This window comes from Ahaetulla prasina, chromosome 2, assembly GCF_028640845.1.
Source record: "Ahaetulla prasina isolate Xishuangbanna chromosome 2, ASM2864084v1, whole genome shotgun sequence".
Taxonomy (NCBI): Eukaryota; Metazoa; Chordata; class Lepidosauria; order Squamata; family Colubridae; genus Ahaetulla; species Ahaetulla prasina.
This window is the reverse complement of record NC_080540.1, coordinates 289,054,722-289,068,902: the sequence shown is the minus strand read 5'-3', so window position 1 is coordinate 289,068,902 and position 14,181 is coordinate 289,054,722. Positions and strand designations below refer to the sequence as shown.

Sequence of the window (14,181 nt, the reverse complement as noted above, 5' to 3'; positions counted from 1 at the left end):
CTATTTTTTTTGGTATCAAATTCTGTTAGGAGAAATATTCATTTCCCAACTCCAGCATCAAATATTAAAATATTACTTTCTATCTGTCACATCCATTTCCCCCATAGCAATTTTTCCTTCAAGATTTCACTGTGATATCTCATTTGCAAGTTACAAGATAAAAAAACCCTGAAGTGTTTTACTCTCACGGTTGCAGCTACTACCCTGTTTCCCCCCAAAATAAGACATCCCCTGATAATAAGCCCAATTAGGCTTTTGAGCACATGGCAATAAGGCCAAGCGCTTATTTCAGGGTTCAAAAAAAATATAAGACAGGGTCTTATTTTCGGGGAAACACGGTGTTTTGATATATATATATATATATTTACTGTGCCAGCTGTGTAAAAAGAGAGAAGTGGGGAATGGCCAAGATCAGGCTTTCTCGTTCTTGGCCACTTTAAGATGTGTGGACTTCAACTCCCAGAATTCCCTAAGCAGCAGCTGGCTGGGGAATTCTGGGAGTTGAAGTCCACATGTCTTAAAAGTGGCCAAGAACAGGAAACCCTGGCCAAGAGGAAAAAAAATATGAGTTTGTAACTGCAAAATCTTCCTTTATATCAGGGGTGTCAAACTTGCGTCATCATGGCATTATGTGACGTATCGCAATTTATCCTCCCTTCGCTAATCTGGGGGTGGGCGTGGCCAGCGCATGACGCCTCTGGGCCGTGGGCTGCGAGTTTGATACCTGTGCTTCACATGGTTGATTTCTCTGAAATCTGTTCCTAACAACCATCCCCTCTGAAGACATGAAACTCTGGAAGTAGAGAAACATGCAAGAGTTTAGGTAAATCTTTCCTCTTGTATATTTCTCCTGCTAGCTCACTTATTGTTGAAACTGATTCAGTCCCATGCTTTCTTTCAGGATATGTCCATACCTCAGACTTAAGCAAGAGACGCTCAGTGGATAAGAGGCTGAGCTTGTCAATCGAAAGATTGGCAGTTCAGCGGTTTGAATCCCTAGTGCCGTGTAACGGGGTGAGCTCTCGTTACTTGTCCCAGCTTCTACCAACCTAGCAGTTTCGAAAGCACGTAAAAATGCAAGTAGAAAAATAGGGGCCACCTTTGGTGGGAAGGTAACGGCGTTCCGTGCGCCTTTGGCGTTGAGTCATGCTGGCCACATGACAACGGAGAAGTCTTCGGACAGTGCTGGCTCTTCTTCGGCTTTGAAACGGAGATGAGCACTGCCCCCTAGAGTCGGGAACGACTAGCACATATGTGCGAAGGGAACCTTTACCTTTACATGCTTAAGCAGGTTAAAAATAAAATTTATTTTAACCCTTTTTTTTGTTTTAGATTGCTTTGCCCTAGGTTCCGTCCTCACTACATGTTAGTCTGTGTGCAGGTCAACATGCAGCTAAACCCACCTATCCTCCAATAAAACAGACCCTGAGTGTAGATCTGGATGCTTTATTGAAAGAACAGGATATGGTGAAACTGGGGAAAATAGGGATACCTACCATGAGAACCAAATACAAGATAGGCAGTATTGAGTTACTGTTGAACATAACAATTAATAAATCCAAGCAATTTAAATCTCACCAGCGATGCTCTGTATGTGGGATGTGGGTTTGTCCTTGGATGACCACCTGCCACAGATTAAGATGGATTCTTCTTCGTGCTATGCCTTCTCCAAATGCTAAAGGAAAATGGAGTCTGGCTTCCCAGCATGCACTTGGTTTGAGAGTGTGGGCTGATGGGTAAAATGGGTTGGGACAGCTACAACCAATATACTTGGTATTTGTCTTTCCGGCCACTAGTTGGGGATAGAGGGCAACAACAGTACATGAAGATCATATGTTTGGGCAGATTTGTCCCTCAGGCCACTAGATGGGGGTAGAGAGCAACCACAGTATATAAAGTTATATGCTGGGGCATGACACCCTAAATGCATATATTCTATCCCTTTCACTATATTGTTGGTGTGATACAGGAAGTCCTCGAATTACAACCACAACTGAGCCTAGAATTTATGTTGCTAAGTGAGAAATGTGTCAAGTGCCCCATTTTACGACTTCTCATGCCACATTTGTTAAGCGAATCACTGCAATTGTTGAATTAGTAACACAGTTGCTAAGTGATTCTGGCTTCCCCATTGAATTTGCTCATCAGAAGGTGGCAAAAAATGATCACATGACCCCGGGACACCGCGACCTTCATAAATATGAACCAGTTGTCAAGCATCCAAATGAAAATCATTGGGGATGCTGCAACGGTCATATGTGTGAAAAACGGTCATAAGTCACCTTTTTCAGTGGCAAAACTTCAAATAGAATAGAATAGAATAGAATTTTTATTGGCCAAGTGTGATTGGACACACAAGGAATTTGTCTTGGTGCATATGCTCTCAGTGTACATAAAAGAAAAGATACGTTCATCAAGATACAACATTTACAACACAATTGATGGTCAATATATCAATATAAATCATAAGGATTGCCAGCAACAAGTTATAGTCATACAGTCATAAATGGAAAGAGATTGGTGATGGGAACTATGAGAAGATTAATAGTAGTGCAGAATCTGTACTATTTGTACAGATTAAACTATTCAGTAAATAGTTTAATCTGTAAACTATTTACTGAATCTGCACTACTATTAATCTTCTCATAGTTCCCATCACCAATCTCTTTCCATTTATGACTGTATGACTATAACTTGTTGCTGGCAATCCTTATGATTTATATTGATATATTGACCATCAATTGTGTTGTAAATGTACCTTGATGAACGTATCTTTTCTTTTATGTACACTGAGAGCATATGCATCAAGACAAATTCCTTGTGTGTCCAATCACACTTGGCCAATAAAAATTCTATTCTATTCTATTTTATTTAGTAAATAGTTTGACAGTGTTGATGGAATTATTTGTTTAGCAGAGTGATGGCCTTCGGGAAAAAACTGTTCTTGTGTTTAGTTGTTCTGGTGTGCAGTGCTCTATAGCGTCGTTTTGAGGGTAGGAGTTGAAACAGTTTATGTCCTGGATGTGAGGGATCTGTAAATATTTTCACGGCCCTCTTCTTGATTCGTGCAGTATACGAATTTAATGCTCATTAAATGAACTGTTGTAAGTCGAGAACTGCCTGTATACGGTTTGAATTTAGGAAATGAGTTAACACAATAACTGAACGGAGAGTGTTGGGTTAAGGCAAGGATTTGCTGCACAGCTGGGCAAAATTGTGTTGTTTGAATACTGCGAAGTCCGTTGTTTGTTACAAGAATTTCCCCAAAAGTAAATTATTTACTGTATCATCTCAGTGTGATTCACCTATCAAAATTCCTAGTCAGTGTGGAGACCAAGAAAAGATTTGAGCAGATCTGTTGTCTCAGAAGGTGAACTGGCTAACTAGCAGAGTTGGTATTCAGTTAGTTCAGACCAATTCACCCGAACCGATAGTGGAAATTGCATGTGGGCCTGGCCCACCCATCTTCCCGCCCCATCTCTGTGCCGTCCTATTTAGCAACGTTTTTGAGGCACGAACAAGCACATGTGCAGAACGCTAGGTACGTGTGTGGAAGGCAGGCACGCGTGTGAATGGGGTGCGCACGTGTTCAAAGCGAGCGTGAGCATGCACGGCGAACCGGTGGTAATTTAATGTGTAACCCACCGCTCACTAGGTTTGAAAGAGTCACAGAAGAAAACCGCAAAATCCACTGAGGTTGTAAATTATATAACAAAGGCTATTTTTAAAAACAGTTCAGAAGAAAATAGCGAATCCTTTCTGTACTTTTGCCAAAAAATTGCACCGATATGTCGCTGGTTACCTGGAACCCCGTTTGACTCAAAAGAGTACAGTCCTTTTGGAGGGGATTATTTAGCATGCACATAAGAAACTGTGGTTACCTTTCTCCCTCTAGTGGTGAGGATAGGCAAGTAAGGTTTGTCAATGGAGATTCTCAGTCGTCACGGTTATGGTTGCACCAAAGGTGCTTTTTCAAAAGGCAACTGGAGTTTGTTTTTCATTGAAGACGTTTTGATTCTCATCCAAGAAGCTTCTTTGGTTCTGAAGGTTTGAAAAAGCATCTTTGGGGCCAGTGATATTTCTGACTTAGTGCAGGGGTCTCCAAACTTGACAACTTTAAAAGGTAAAAGTAAAGGTTCCCTCGCACATATGTGCTAGTCGTTGCCGATTCTAAAGTCGTTGACAACTTTAAGACTTGCTTATAAAGACACGCTGGCAGAGGAACTCCGGGAGTTCAAGTCTATGAGTCTTAAAATCAGTGGTGGAATTCAAATTTTTTTATTACTGTCCTCTGGGCATGGCTTGGTGGGTGTGGCAGGGGAAGGATACTGCAAAATCTCCCTTCCCAGCCCACAATCAAATAATATGATTTGATTGCTTATTTGCATCCTGTGACTATCATTAAGTGTACTTATGATTCTTGACGAAGGTATCTTTTCTTTTATGTACACTGAGAGAGTATGCAGCAAGACAAATTCCTTGGGTGTCCAATTACACTTGGCCAATAAAGAATTCTATTCTATTCTCTGAGGCCAGCCAGAGGTGGTATTTGCCAGTTCTCCAAACTACTCAAAATTTCCGCTACCGGTTCTCTAGAACCTGTCAGAACTTGCTGAATAGCACCTCTGCTTAAAATTGCCAAGTTTGGAGTACCCTGCACTAAGTCAGAAATATCACTTGTCCCAAAGGTGCTTTTTCAAACCTTTTAGACTAAACACATGTAGAGAAGAGTAACGATGATTAGGGGACTGGAGGCTAAAACATATGAAGAACGGTTCACGATGGCAGTCCTTCCAATCCTTGAGGGGCTGCCGCAGAGAGGAGGCGGGATCAACATATTTTCCAAAGCACCTGAAGGCCAGACAAGGAATAATGGATGGAAACTGATTAAGGAGAGATTCTACCTAGAAATAAGGAGAAATTTTCTGACAGTGAGAACAATCAACCCATGGAACAGAAGTTGCCTTCGGAAGTTGTGGGAGCTTCATCACTGGAAGCTTTCAAGAAGAGACTGGACAGCCATCTGTCAGAAATGATGTAGGGTCTGCTTGCTTGGGCAGGGGGTTGGACTAGATCAGGGGTCTCCAATCTTGGCAACTTTAGGACTTGTGGACTTCAACTCTGGCTGAGGAATTCTGGGAGTTGAAGTCCACAAGTCTTAAAGTTGCCAAGGTTGGAGACCCCTGGATTAGATGACCTACAAAATCCCTTCCAACTCTGTTATTTTGTTCTGTCAACATGTGATTGCAGCATTATTACCCCATGTAATGCTATGTGTTTTGAGTTCCATGCATTTTCATTTGGAGAACATAATGTGAGATGGACCTTTTCTGTAAGAAGACCAGAGAGGCACCTCTCTTGGGGGGTGGGGTATAGGTAGGTGCCCTCCCAAAAAGGCAGAGCTGGAATAGAAAAGTGATTGAAGCCAGGACAAAAACTAATATTAAATAAGTTTGCTCTAATAACAAAATAAACGTTGAGTTGTTTAGCTGAGCGAGTTCTCAGACTTACAATATCCCAAGGACTACCTCTTCGTCTTGCTTGTTTAGGAAGCCATGAGTTGGAGCAGATGCAACTCATTTTAGAAACCATCCCTGTTTTCCACGAAGAGGACAAGGAAGAACTTCTCAAAGTGATGCCAACGTTCATCAATAGCACCTGGGAAGTGAAACGGCCCTTACGGAAGCTTCTTCCTGAAGTCAACACCAAAGGTAAGGTGGCTTTGCAATTTGGTGGGAGCAGGGGTGGGCTGCTGGGGGTTCGCAAGGGTTTGAGAGAACCTCTAGCTAAGATTCTGTGCAGTTTGGAGAACTCCCAAATCGAACTCCTGACTGGCCCCGCCCACCCCACCCCGCCCCACCAGAAGTCCCCACATGGCCCGTTTTGGATGCAGGTAAGTGCAGGGGAGGCTCGGGGAAGGCAAAAAAAGGGAAGTTTGGGAAGTTTGGAGGCCCGTTTCCGGCCTCCAGAGGGCCTCTGGAGCCTGGGGAGGCCATTTTTGCCCTCCCGGAGGCTTGAGAAAAGCCTCCAGAGTCCAGGGAGGGCAAAAACACCCCCCCCGCGTCCCCACTATGGTGCAGAAGGCTGAATAGGCCACACCCACCATGGCCACGCCCACCCAGCAACCAGGCAGAGAATCCCTTGCTAAAATTTTTGTAGCCCACCCCTGGGTGGGAGTCACTGGAACGGGGTGATTAAACAGCCTTTTTGGTATCCATAAACATCATGTGCACCCTCAGTGAGACTTCATAAACCTACGTTAATTTCACCATCATCAGCCAAAGCATTTTTTGAAAAATATTCTGTGAAATGAAACTGGTGGTATAGACTTTATCATACTGTAACTCTGATAGAAAAATCATTGGAAACATTGATGTAAAAGAGGACATATGTGGTATAGAGAACTAGTACAGGTAGTCCTCGACTTACGACCATAATTGAGCCCCAAATTTCTGTTGCTAAGGAGACAGTTGTTAAGTGAGTTTTTCCTCCATTTTACGACTTTTTTTTTTTGCCACGGTTGTTAAGTGAAGCTGGCTTCTCCAACGGTCGCAAATGGTGATCACATGACCTTGGGACATTGCAGCTGTCATAAATATAGGGCCCAACTTTTAATGGAAAGTCCTATAAGTGAATGTTCCAAAGGTGCTTTTTCAAGAGGCAACTAGACGTTCTGGTTTTTGTTTGAAGACGTTTCGCTTCTCATCCAAGAAGCTTCTTCAGCTCTGCATCACTAAATGTCTATGGAGATTCTCAGTCATCCAGGTCATGGTTGTCTCAAGAAACAACTGGACTTTCTGGTTTTTCTTTGAAGGTGGTTTCTCTTCTCACCCAACCTCTAAGCTGAAGAAGCTTCATGGATGAGAAGTGAAACGTCTTCCAAAAAAACAACAACCAGAAAGTTTTTTTTTAATTTTTTAATTTGCATTTATATCCCACCCTTCTCCAAAGACTCAGGGCGGCTTACAATGTGTTAAGCAATAGTCTTCATCCATTTGTATATTATATACAAAGTCAACTTATTGCCCCCAACAATCTGGGTCCTCATTTTACTTACTTTATAAAGGATGGAAGGCTGAGTCAACCTTGGGCCTGGTGGGGCTTGAACCTGCAGTAATTGCAAGCAGCTGCTGTTAATAACAGACTGTCTTACCAGTCTGAGCCACAGAGGCCCTCAGTTGCCTCTTGAAAAAGCACCTTTGGGACAACCATGACCTGGTTGACTGAGAATCTCCATAGACATTTACCTATGAATGTTGAGCTTCATAGGTAAAATTAAGTTGAGCTTAATTTCTGGTGATCTCATGGAGACATGAAGTTATTAAATGGGCTTAAACTTTTGTTTCGGAGGGTTTTTTTTTAAAATTGTTTCAAAGGTTTTTTTATAAATCACCTTGAGAAAATTTTACCTCAAACATCAGTGTGAAATGAATGCCAACAAAGATTTTAAAAATAATGTATGAAACATTCTTCAGTTGCTAAATACTGTATGTGCCAACTTTTCCATTTTGCAAAAAAGGAAAGCCAATATTCTATAAAAAGCATTTTTTTAAAAAAAACAACTACCTGGAATATATATATATTTGCCTGCAATCTTAAACAAGGGTAATAATCAGAAATCAAAGGCCTGTTTTTGATATTTGATCAGTTCTTTAACAATAACAAAGAGTTCCACAGTAAATATCTGAACTTTTATACTCTACTCCTGTCTGCATTTCCAGGTTAATCTTTTAAAAGTATTTACGTTAACTTAATTGTGTTCTGCTGATGCAAAAGTAAAGGCCAATGAATAGAAGCCTAAGGACTTCTGAGACTCTCTTGAGACCACGAAGCTCCAATTTCAGAGCCATTTACTCCCCAATTGCACTATTAGTAACAACCCAAAGACACTTATGGGAGAGAAAGCCTCACTGAACACAATAAAGCTTACTTTTGAGGAAAGCAAGTTTAGAATAGAGCTCACTGTCATAGTTTCCACATACTTGTTTCCTTAGCTCTTAATTTTAAAAGAACACAGGATTCGTCACTTGTCCAAAAGTCAAATTTCCTATTAAATTTAATTAGAGATCCGCTTTTGAATGAAGAACAAGGGCACTCCATAGTTAATGGATTCAGAGAGTAAGGGAAAGGATCTCGATGGAGATGTTCAGATTCCATTGCCAAGGCAACAAGGAGTTATACATTTGCTGAAGTTGAGGGCATCCAGATAACATTTGGAAACGGCATCAATCAGGGGTGTCATACTCAAGGCCTGGGGGCCGCATCTGGCCCGAGGGGTGTTTAGATCTGGCCCACGAGCCTTCCATGGAAACAGCGAAGGACCAGTCCATGGTGCCTCTGCCAACGAAAAGGAAGCTTGGGAGGGTTAGTTTAGTTTGGCCCTCCCGAGCCCTGTTTTTGCTGGCGGAGGGTTGCAGAAGGCCGTCGCAGCCAAAAACGGAGCCCAGGCGAGCTGTAGGCGGCCTCCCCGAGCTCTGTTTTTGCTGACAGAGGGCTGCAGGAGGCCACTGGGGCCAAACACGGAGCCCAGGAGGACCGTTGTGGTTGAAAATGGAGCCCTGATGTCACGCCTACCCTGGCCACGCCCACCCAAGGTCAAACACAACCCTGAGGTGAGCTTCAATGAAATCGAGTTTGACATCCCTGGCATAGACAGACCGGAATGGGGCAACTCGCTGCGGCCAACTTGTCAAGGGATAACTTGCCACGAGGCAATGCGCAGAGGGTCAATTTATCAATTCAGTGTAATTATTTAAAATAAATTTTAAAAATTTATTTTTTGTCATTCACATTTCATTTTATCCCTCTTTTGGCATCCTCTCTTGAATGATTCTATGCCACAGTTTCTTTAATATTACTGTAGCTCTTGTCCCACAAGTGAGTTGTCCCGTGGTGAGTTGGCTGTGACAAGTTGCCTGTGACAAGTTAGCCACAGTGAATTGTCATAGACCCTAGACCAGGGGTGTCAAACTCTATTTCATTGAGGGCCGCATCAGGGCTGTGCTTGACCTCGGGGGGCTGGGCGGGTGTGGCCAGCTGGGTGGGTGTGGCCAGCTTGCCGCCACTCAGTGGAAATGGCCGACTGGGTGGGCATGGCCAGCTTGACGCCACTCCTCAAACTGCTGACATGTTTCCTCTTCACACTGGGTAGACTGGGACGAAGCCACGCTGGCTTGATGTTTCCTTTTCTCATTGGGTAGATCGGGCCAAAGCTACGCGGGCCAGCCCCTTACATTTTCCAGGACGGCCCTATGGGCTGGATCCAGGGGTGGGTTTCTACCAGTTTGTGTCGTGTCCCACTCCCACTCCGACGCACGAGTCAAGGAAGTCCGTAACAGACTTGGCAACGAAGCCTTTGCAGCTTGCCAAGTTCCTTCGAGGTTTATCAGGGCAGGCAGGAGTCCAAGTTGTGACTTCAGCGATAGAGTCCGATATCAGCAAACTAGCTAAGACTTTTCTTGACTCAAGATTGGAATGCCAAAAGCAGGTCCTTTATATAGGCTGTGGGGTGTGGCTCCATGACTCAGCATTTATCCAGGCCTGCCCCACCCCTCCTTCTGCTGGCGTCACCTCTCAGATCTCCAGAAGTGAGGGACCTCCCAATCTGAATTGTCTTCAGCTGGATCTGCTGTCACTGATTCCAGCACCTGGCTGGCTTCCTCTGATGGCTGAGCCAAGGAACACATGCTGTAGGAGTGAGGTTTATCGGGCTTGTTCGTTCACTCCTGGCATCCTCTCCGGGCATGGGGCCAGGGCCGGGGGCTGGAGGCATGACAGGCCATTCATCTTCATTATCAGACTTGGAGTCTGATAACAGGCCCGGTTGGAGACGGGAGGGGCCCGGCTGAGAAGAGGAGGGAGGACGAGTCACAACAGTTCGCCTCGGTTCGGGCAAACCAGCAGTGGTGGCGGGAAACTCCGCCCACCCACCCAGACATTACCAAAAATGCTCTGCCCATGCACAGAAGCACCATGTGTTCGTAAAGCGAGAGTGCATGCCTGCATGCTACTGATAGCGAACCAGTAGCACCAGGATTTGAATACCACCACTGGCCGTATCTGACCACATAATGGGCCATATCCGACCACATTGCAGGCCTGATCCGGCCGGCGGGCCTTGTGTTTGACAGCCTTGCCTAGACAGATACAGGAGGAGGAGGAGCTCCCTCAGACTTGCAGGTTTCTATTATTGTAGCCAAGCTCAAGAAAAGTAGCTTTAGGGTCTCCAACTTTGGTCCCTTTAAGACTTGTGGACTTCAACTCCCAGAGTTCCTCAGCCAGCTTTGCTGGCTGAGGGACTCTGGGAGTTGAAGTCCACAAGTCTTAAAGGGACCAAGGTTGGAGACCCCTTCTTTAGCCTTCCAGTGGTGTTAATTTCCTGGTCTGGTCTACCTAGTGGTGCTTACAATTGAGCTTCAAGTTTAATTTGTTCTCTGATTGCAGGAGGGATTCTGTTTATCCTGCAGATAATGTACAGATAGTCCTTGACTTAGCACCATAACTGAGCCCAAAGTTTCTGTTGCTAAGTAAGACAGATAAGTGAGTTTTATCCCATTCGACGACCTTTCTTGCCACAGTTGTGAGTCAACCGCCACAGTTGTTAAATTAGTAACATGGTTGGTAAGTGAATCTGGCTTCCCCACTGACTTTGCAAATGGCGATCACATGACCTCGGGCCATGGTGACCGTCATAAACACATGCCGGTTGCCACGGGCCCCAATTTTTGATCATGTGATCACAGGGGTGCTGCAATGGTTGTTAAGTTGAGGATGACTCACTGGGCCCGTGAATGTACTCTTGGTTTGATTATATATCTGTCTCTTGCAGCTATTGACTTTTTGGAAAAGATATTGACATTCAATCCGATGGACCGGTTGACAGCAGAGATGGGCCTTCAGCATCCTTTTATGAGGCCGTACTATTGTCCTGAGGATGAACCTGTTTCTCAGCATCCTTTCCGGATTGAGGATGAGATTGATGACATTTTGTTGATGGAAGCTAATCACAGCCAGATGTCCAACTGGGACAGGTACGTTTCTTCCCTAAGTTTATGCAGAAATACAGAATTTCTGAGGGGAAAATTCTATTCCGAACTTAGTGTGCTTTCTTCTTTACTTTTAAAGTTTTGGAATGGAATGGAATGGAGTAGAGTAGAGTAGAGTAGAGTAGAGTAGAGTAGAGTAGAGTAGAATAGAATAGAATAGAATAGAATAGAAAAGAAAACATGGAATGGAATGGAATGGAATGGAAGAAGAGAAGAGAAGAGAAGAGAAGAGAAGAGAAGAGAAGAGAAGAGAAGAGAAGAGAAGAGTCTACATGGAATAGAGTACATGGAATGGAATGGAAAGGAAAGGAATGTTAAAGAATGAAAAGAATAGAATAGAAAACATGGAGTGGAGTGGAGTGGAGTGGAGTGGAGTGGAGTGGAGTAGAGTAGAGTAGAGTAGAGTAGAGTAGAGTAGAGTAGAGTAGAGTAGAGTAGAATAGAATAGAATAGAATAGAATGGAATAGAAGAGAAGAGAAGAGAAGAGAAGAGAAGAGAAGAGAAGAGAAGAGAAGAGAAGAGAAGAGAAGAGAAGAGTCTACATGGAATAGAGTACATGGAATGGAATGGAAAGGAAAGGAATGTTAAAGAATGAAAAGAATAGAATAGAAAACATGGAGTGGAGTGGAGTGGAGTGGAGTGGAGTGGAGTGGAGTGGAGTAGAGTAGAGTAGAGTAGAGTAGAGTAGAGTAGAGTAGAGTAGAGTAGAATAGAATAGAATAGAATAGAATAGAATAGAATAGAATAGAATAGAATAGAATAGAATAGAATAGAATAGAATAGAATAGAATTCTTTATTGGCCAAGTGTGATTGGACACAAAAGAAATTTGTCTTCGGTGCATAAGCTCACAGTGTACATAAAAGCAACAAGTGATAAATCATGATCTTAATCATAAATACAGTTATAAATCATAAGATACAAAACCCAGTGATAGTCACAGGATACTAAATAAAAGAAATCAACATAAATCATAAGATACAGACAATATATAATATACAATACAATAGTAAAATATATTAAGATAAATATGTTGTTGGCCCCTTTGCAGATTTATGGCAAAGTTAGATAATAAATAAGATTTCAAGAGGTTGAAAATAAGAGTTACTTCTCCCCTACCATGGGCCATCAAAACGCCATCAAAAATTGCAAATGATGCAAAACAAAGACAATTACCGTACAGTATGTAAATATTAAGATAATCTGTAGCATTGTACAATTTTGTTTTGTCGATAAAGGAAAATATTTTTAGCTCGGGGCGAAATGAGAGGCCCTTGGTGCTCTCAGAGCTTGGTTGTTTTCTTGCAGACATTTCATTACCCAAGCTAGGTAATATCACTGATCATTATCTAGTTTGGGTAATTTATTTATTTATTTATTTGAAATAATAAATAAATAATTAATTAATGAAACGTCTACAACAGGGGTATCAAACTCAAGGCCCGGGGGCCGGATTTAGCCTGTAGGGTGCTTAGAACTGGCCTGCAGGACTGCTCTGGAAACAACGAAAAACTGGCCCACTGTGCCTATGCCAGCGAAAACGGAGCTCAGGAGGGCCGCAAGTGGCCCTCCCGAACTCCATTTTCTCTGGCAGAGGGTTGCAGGAGGCTGTTGCAGCCGAAAACAGAGCTTGGGAGCCTGTTTTCTCCGACAGAGTACTCAGGCCACCCGACATGAGTGATGTCGAACTGGCCACGCCCGTTCCACCCCCCTCCCCAAAGTCAAAAACAACCCTGATGCACCCCTCAATGAAATTGAGTTTAACACCCCTGGGTCTACAAGAAAACAGCCAAGTTCAGAGAGCACTAAGGAGCTCTTATTTTTGTTTTGTACTTCGACTTCTTTCTTGAGGAATTGTATATCTTACTGATTTTAGTACAGATGCAAATAAGCCTTGAGAGTACAAATGAAATAAGATGAGTCATTCATTGGTACTATTCCAAGTTTCTGTCATTGCCTAGGACAGGAACATCAGCCAAAGAGGTGCCAAGCTTTGAAATCGTTCAGAAAAAAATAAAATGGAAGAAAAAGCCCTCCAGCTGGTGATGGGAACATTTAACTAGTATACGTGCAATGTTTCATTTGTGCCTAACCCTGTAGTTATTTCAAATAAACAGGTACCAAGTAAGCTTATCCTCGGATGTGGAATGGCGACACGAAAAATGCCACGATTTGGACGAGGCGCAACGAGATCCCCGTGCAGGATCTGAATCCACTGCCGAGGAAGCTCAAGTGGATCCCCGCAAATATTCGCAGAGTAGCTCGGAGAGATTTTTGGAGCAGTCGCATTCCTCAATGGACCGAACGTTTGAAGGAGACTCCGGGCACTCCTGTGATTACAAGGTTGGCTCGCCTTCTTACTTAGACAAGTTGCTGTGGAGAGACAACAAGCTCCATCATTATTCCGAACCCAAGCTCATCCTAGACTTGTCCCATTGGAAAAGAGCATCTATCGCCCCCGAGCCAGAGATAACTCTAGAGGAGGATCCATCCAACCTTTTCCTAGAGATCGCGCAGTGGGTCACAAGCACCCAGACGGGGCTCGACTGTCCCAACGCGCTTCCGGAGATTCAGGAACGGAGTTTGCCATCTTCTCCTCCGCGTCTCCACAAAGAACCCAAGGAAGTCGACAAGAAAACCGACCCGCAGTTTGACTTGGATGTCTTCATTTCCAGAGCCTTAAAACTTTGCACAAAGCCGGAGGATCTACCCGATAACAAACTCAAAGACATCAACGGAGCCTGTCTAGCAGAACACCCAAAGGAAATTGTTCAGACAGAAGGGTTTCATAAAGAGAGGTGGTAAATAATGGAACAGAAGTTGGCTTATACTAGTATCCATGGTTATTCTCCTCTAACATTCGGTTTTTAACACGGTACCCGCATAGCGATTGAATTGTCACCCAGGTTTGAATGCCCATGGAATGCATCAATTCCTTATCCGATAATTGTCGGAAGGCCTTCAACTTAAAGGCAAGCACAAATCCAAGGTCTCGTTTTTCTATGCCTTGGAAGCCAACTTAAAAAGTAATCTAGAGGTGTGAATGAAATACTGAATTTTTTTTTAATATTACTGCCTTAACAGCCTTGCCTTTACCTGTGGACTTCAGTGCAGAAAAATCCTTAAATTCAAAGGA

General features: G+C 43.4%; 1 protein-coding gene across 1 annotated transcript in view; it reads left to right on the top strand.

The window, feature by feature from the left end:
* The window catches only part of MAPK4 (mitogen-activated protein kinase 4), a 63,297-nt gene extending 49,447 nt beyond the window's left edge, over positions 1-13,850 (top strand). The window contains exons 4-6 of the mRNA XM_058170924.1: positions 5,550-5,711; positions 10,829-11,030; positions 13,163-13,850. Coding sequence (XP_058026907.1) covers positions 5,550-5,711; positions 10,829-11,030; positions 13,163-13,850 — 1,052 coding nt within the window. The remainder of the gene's footprint in view (positions 1-5,549; positions 5,712-10,828; positions 11,031-13,162) is intronic.
* Positions 13,851-14,181: the final 331 nt, after the last annotated feature.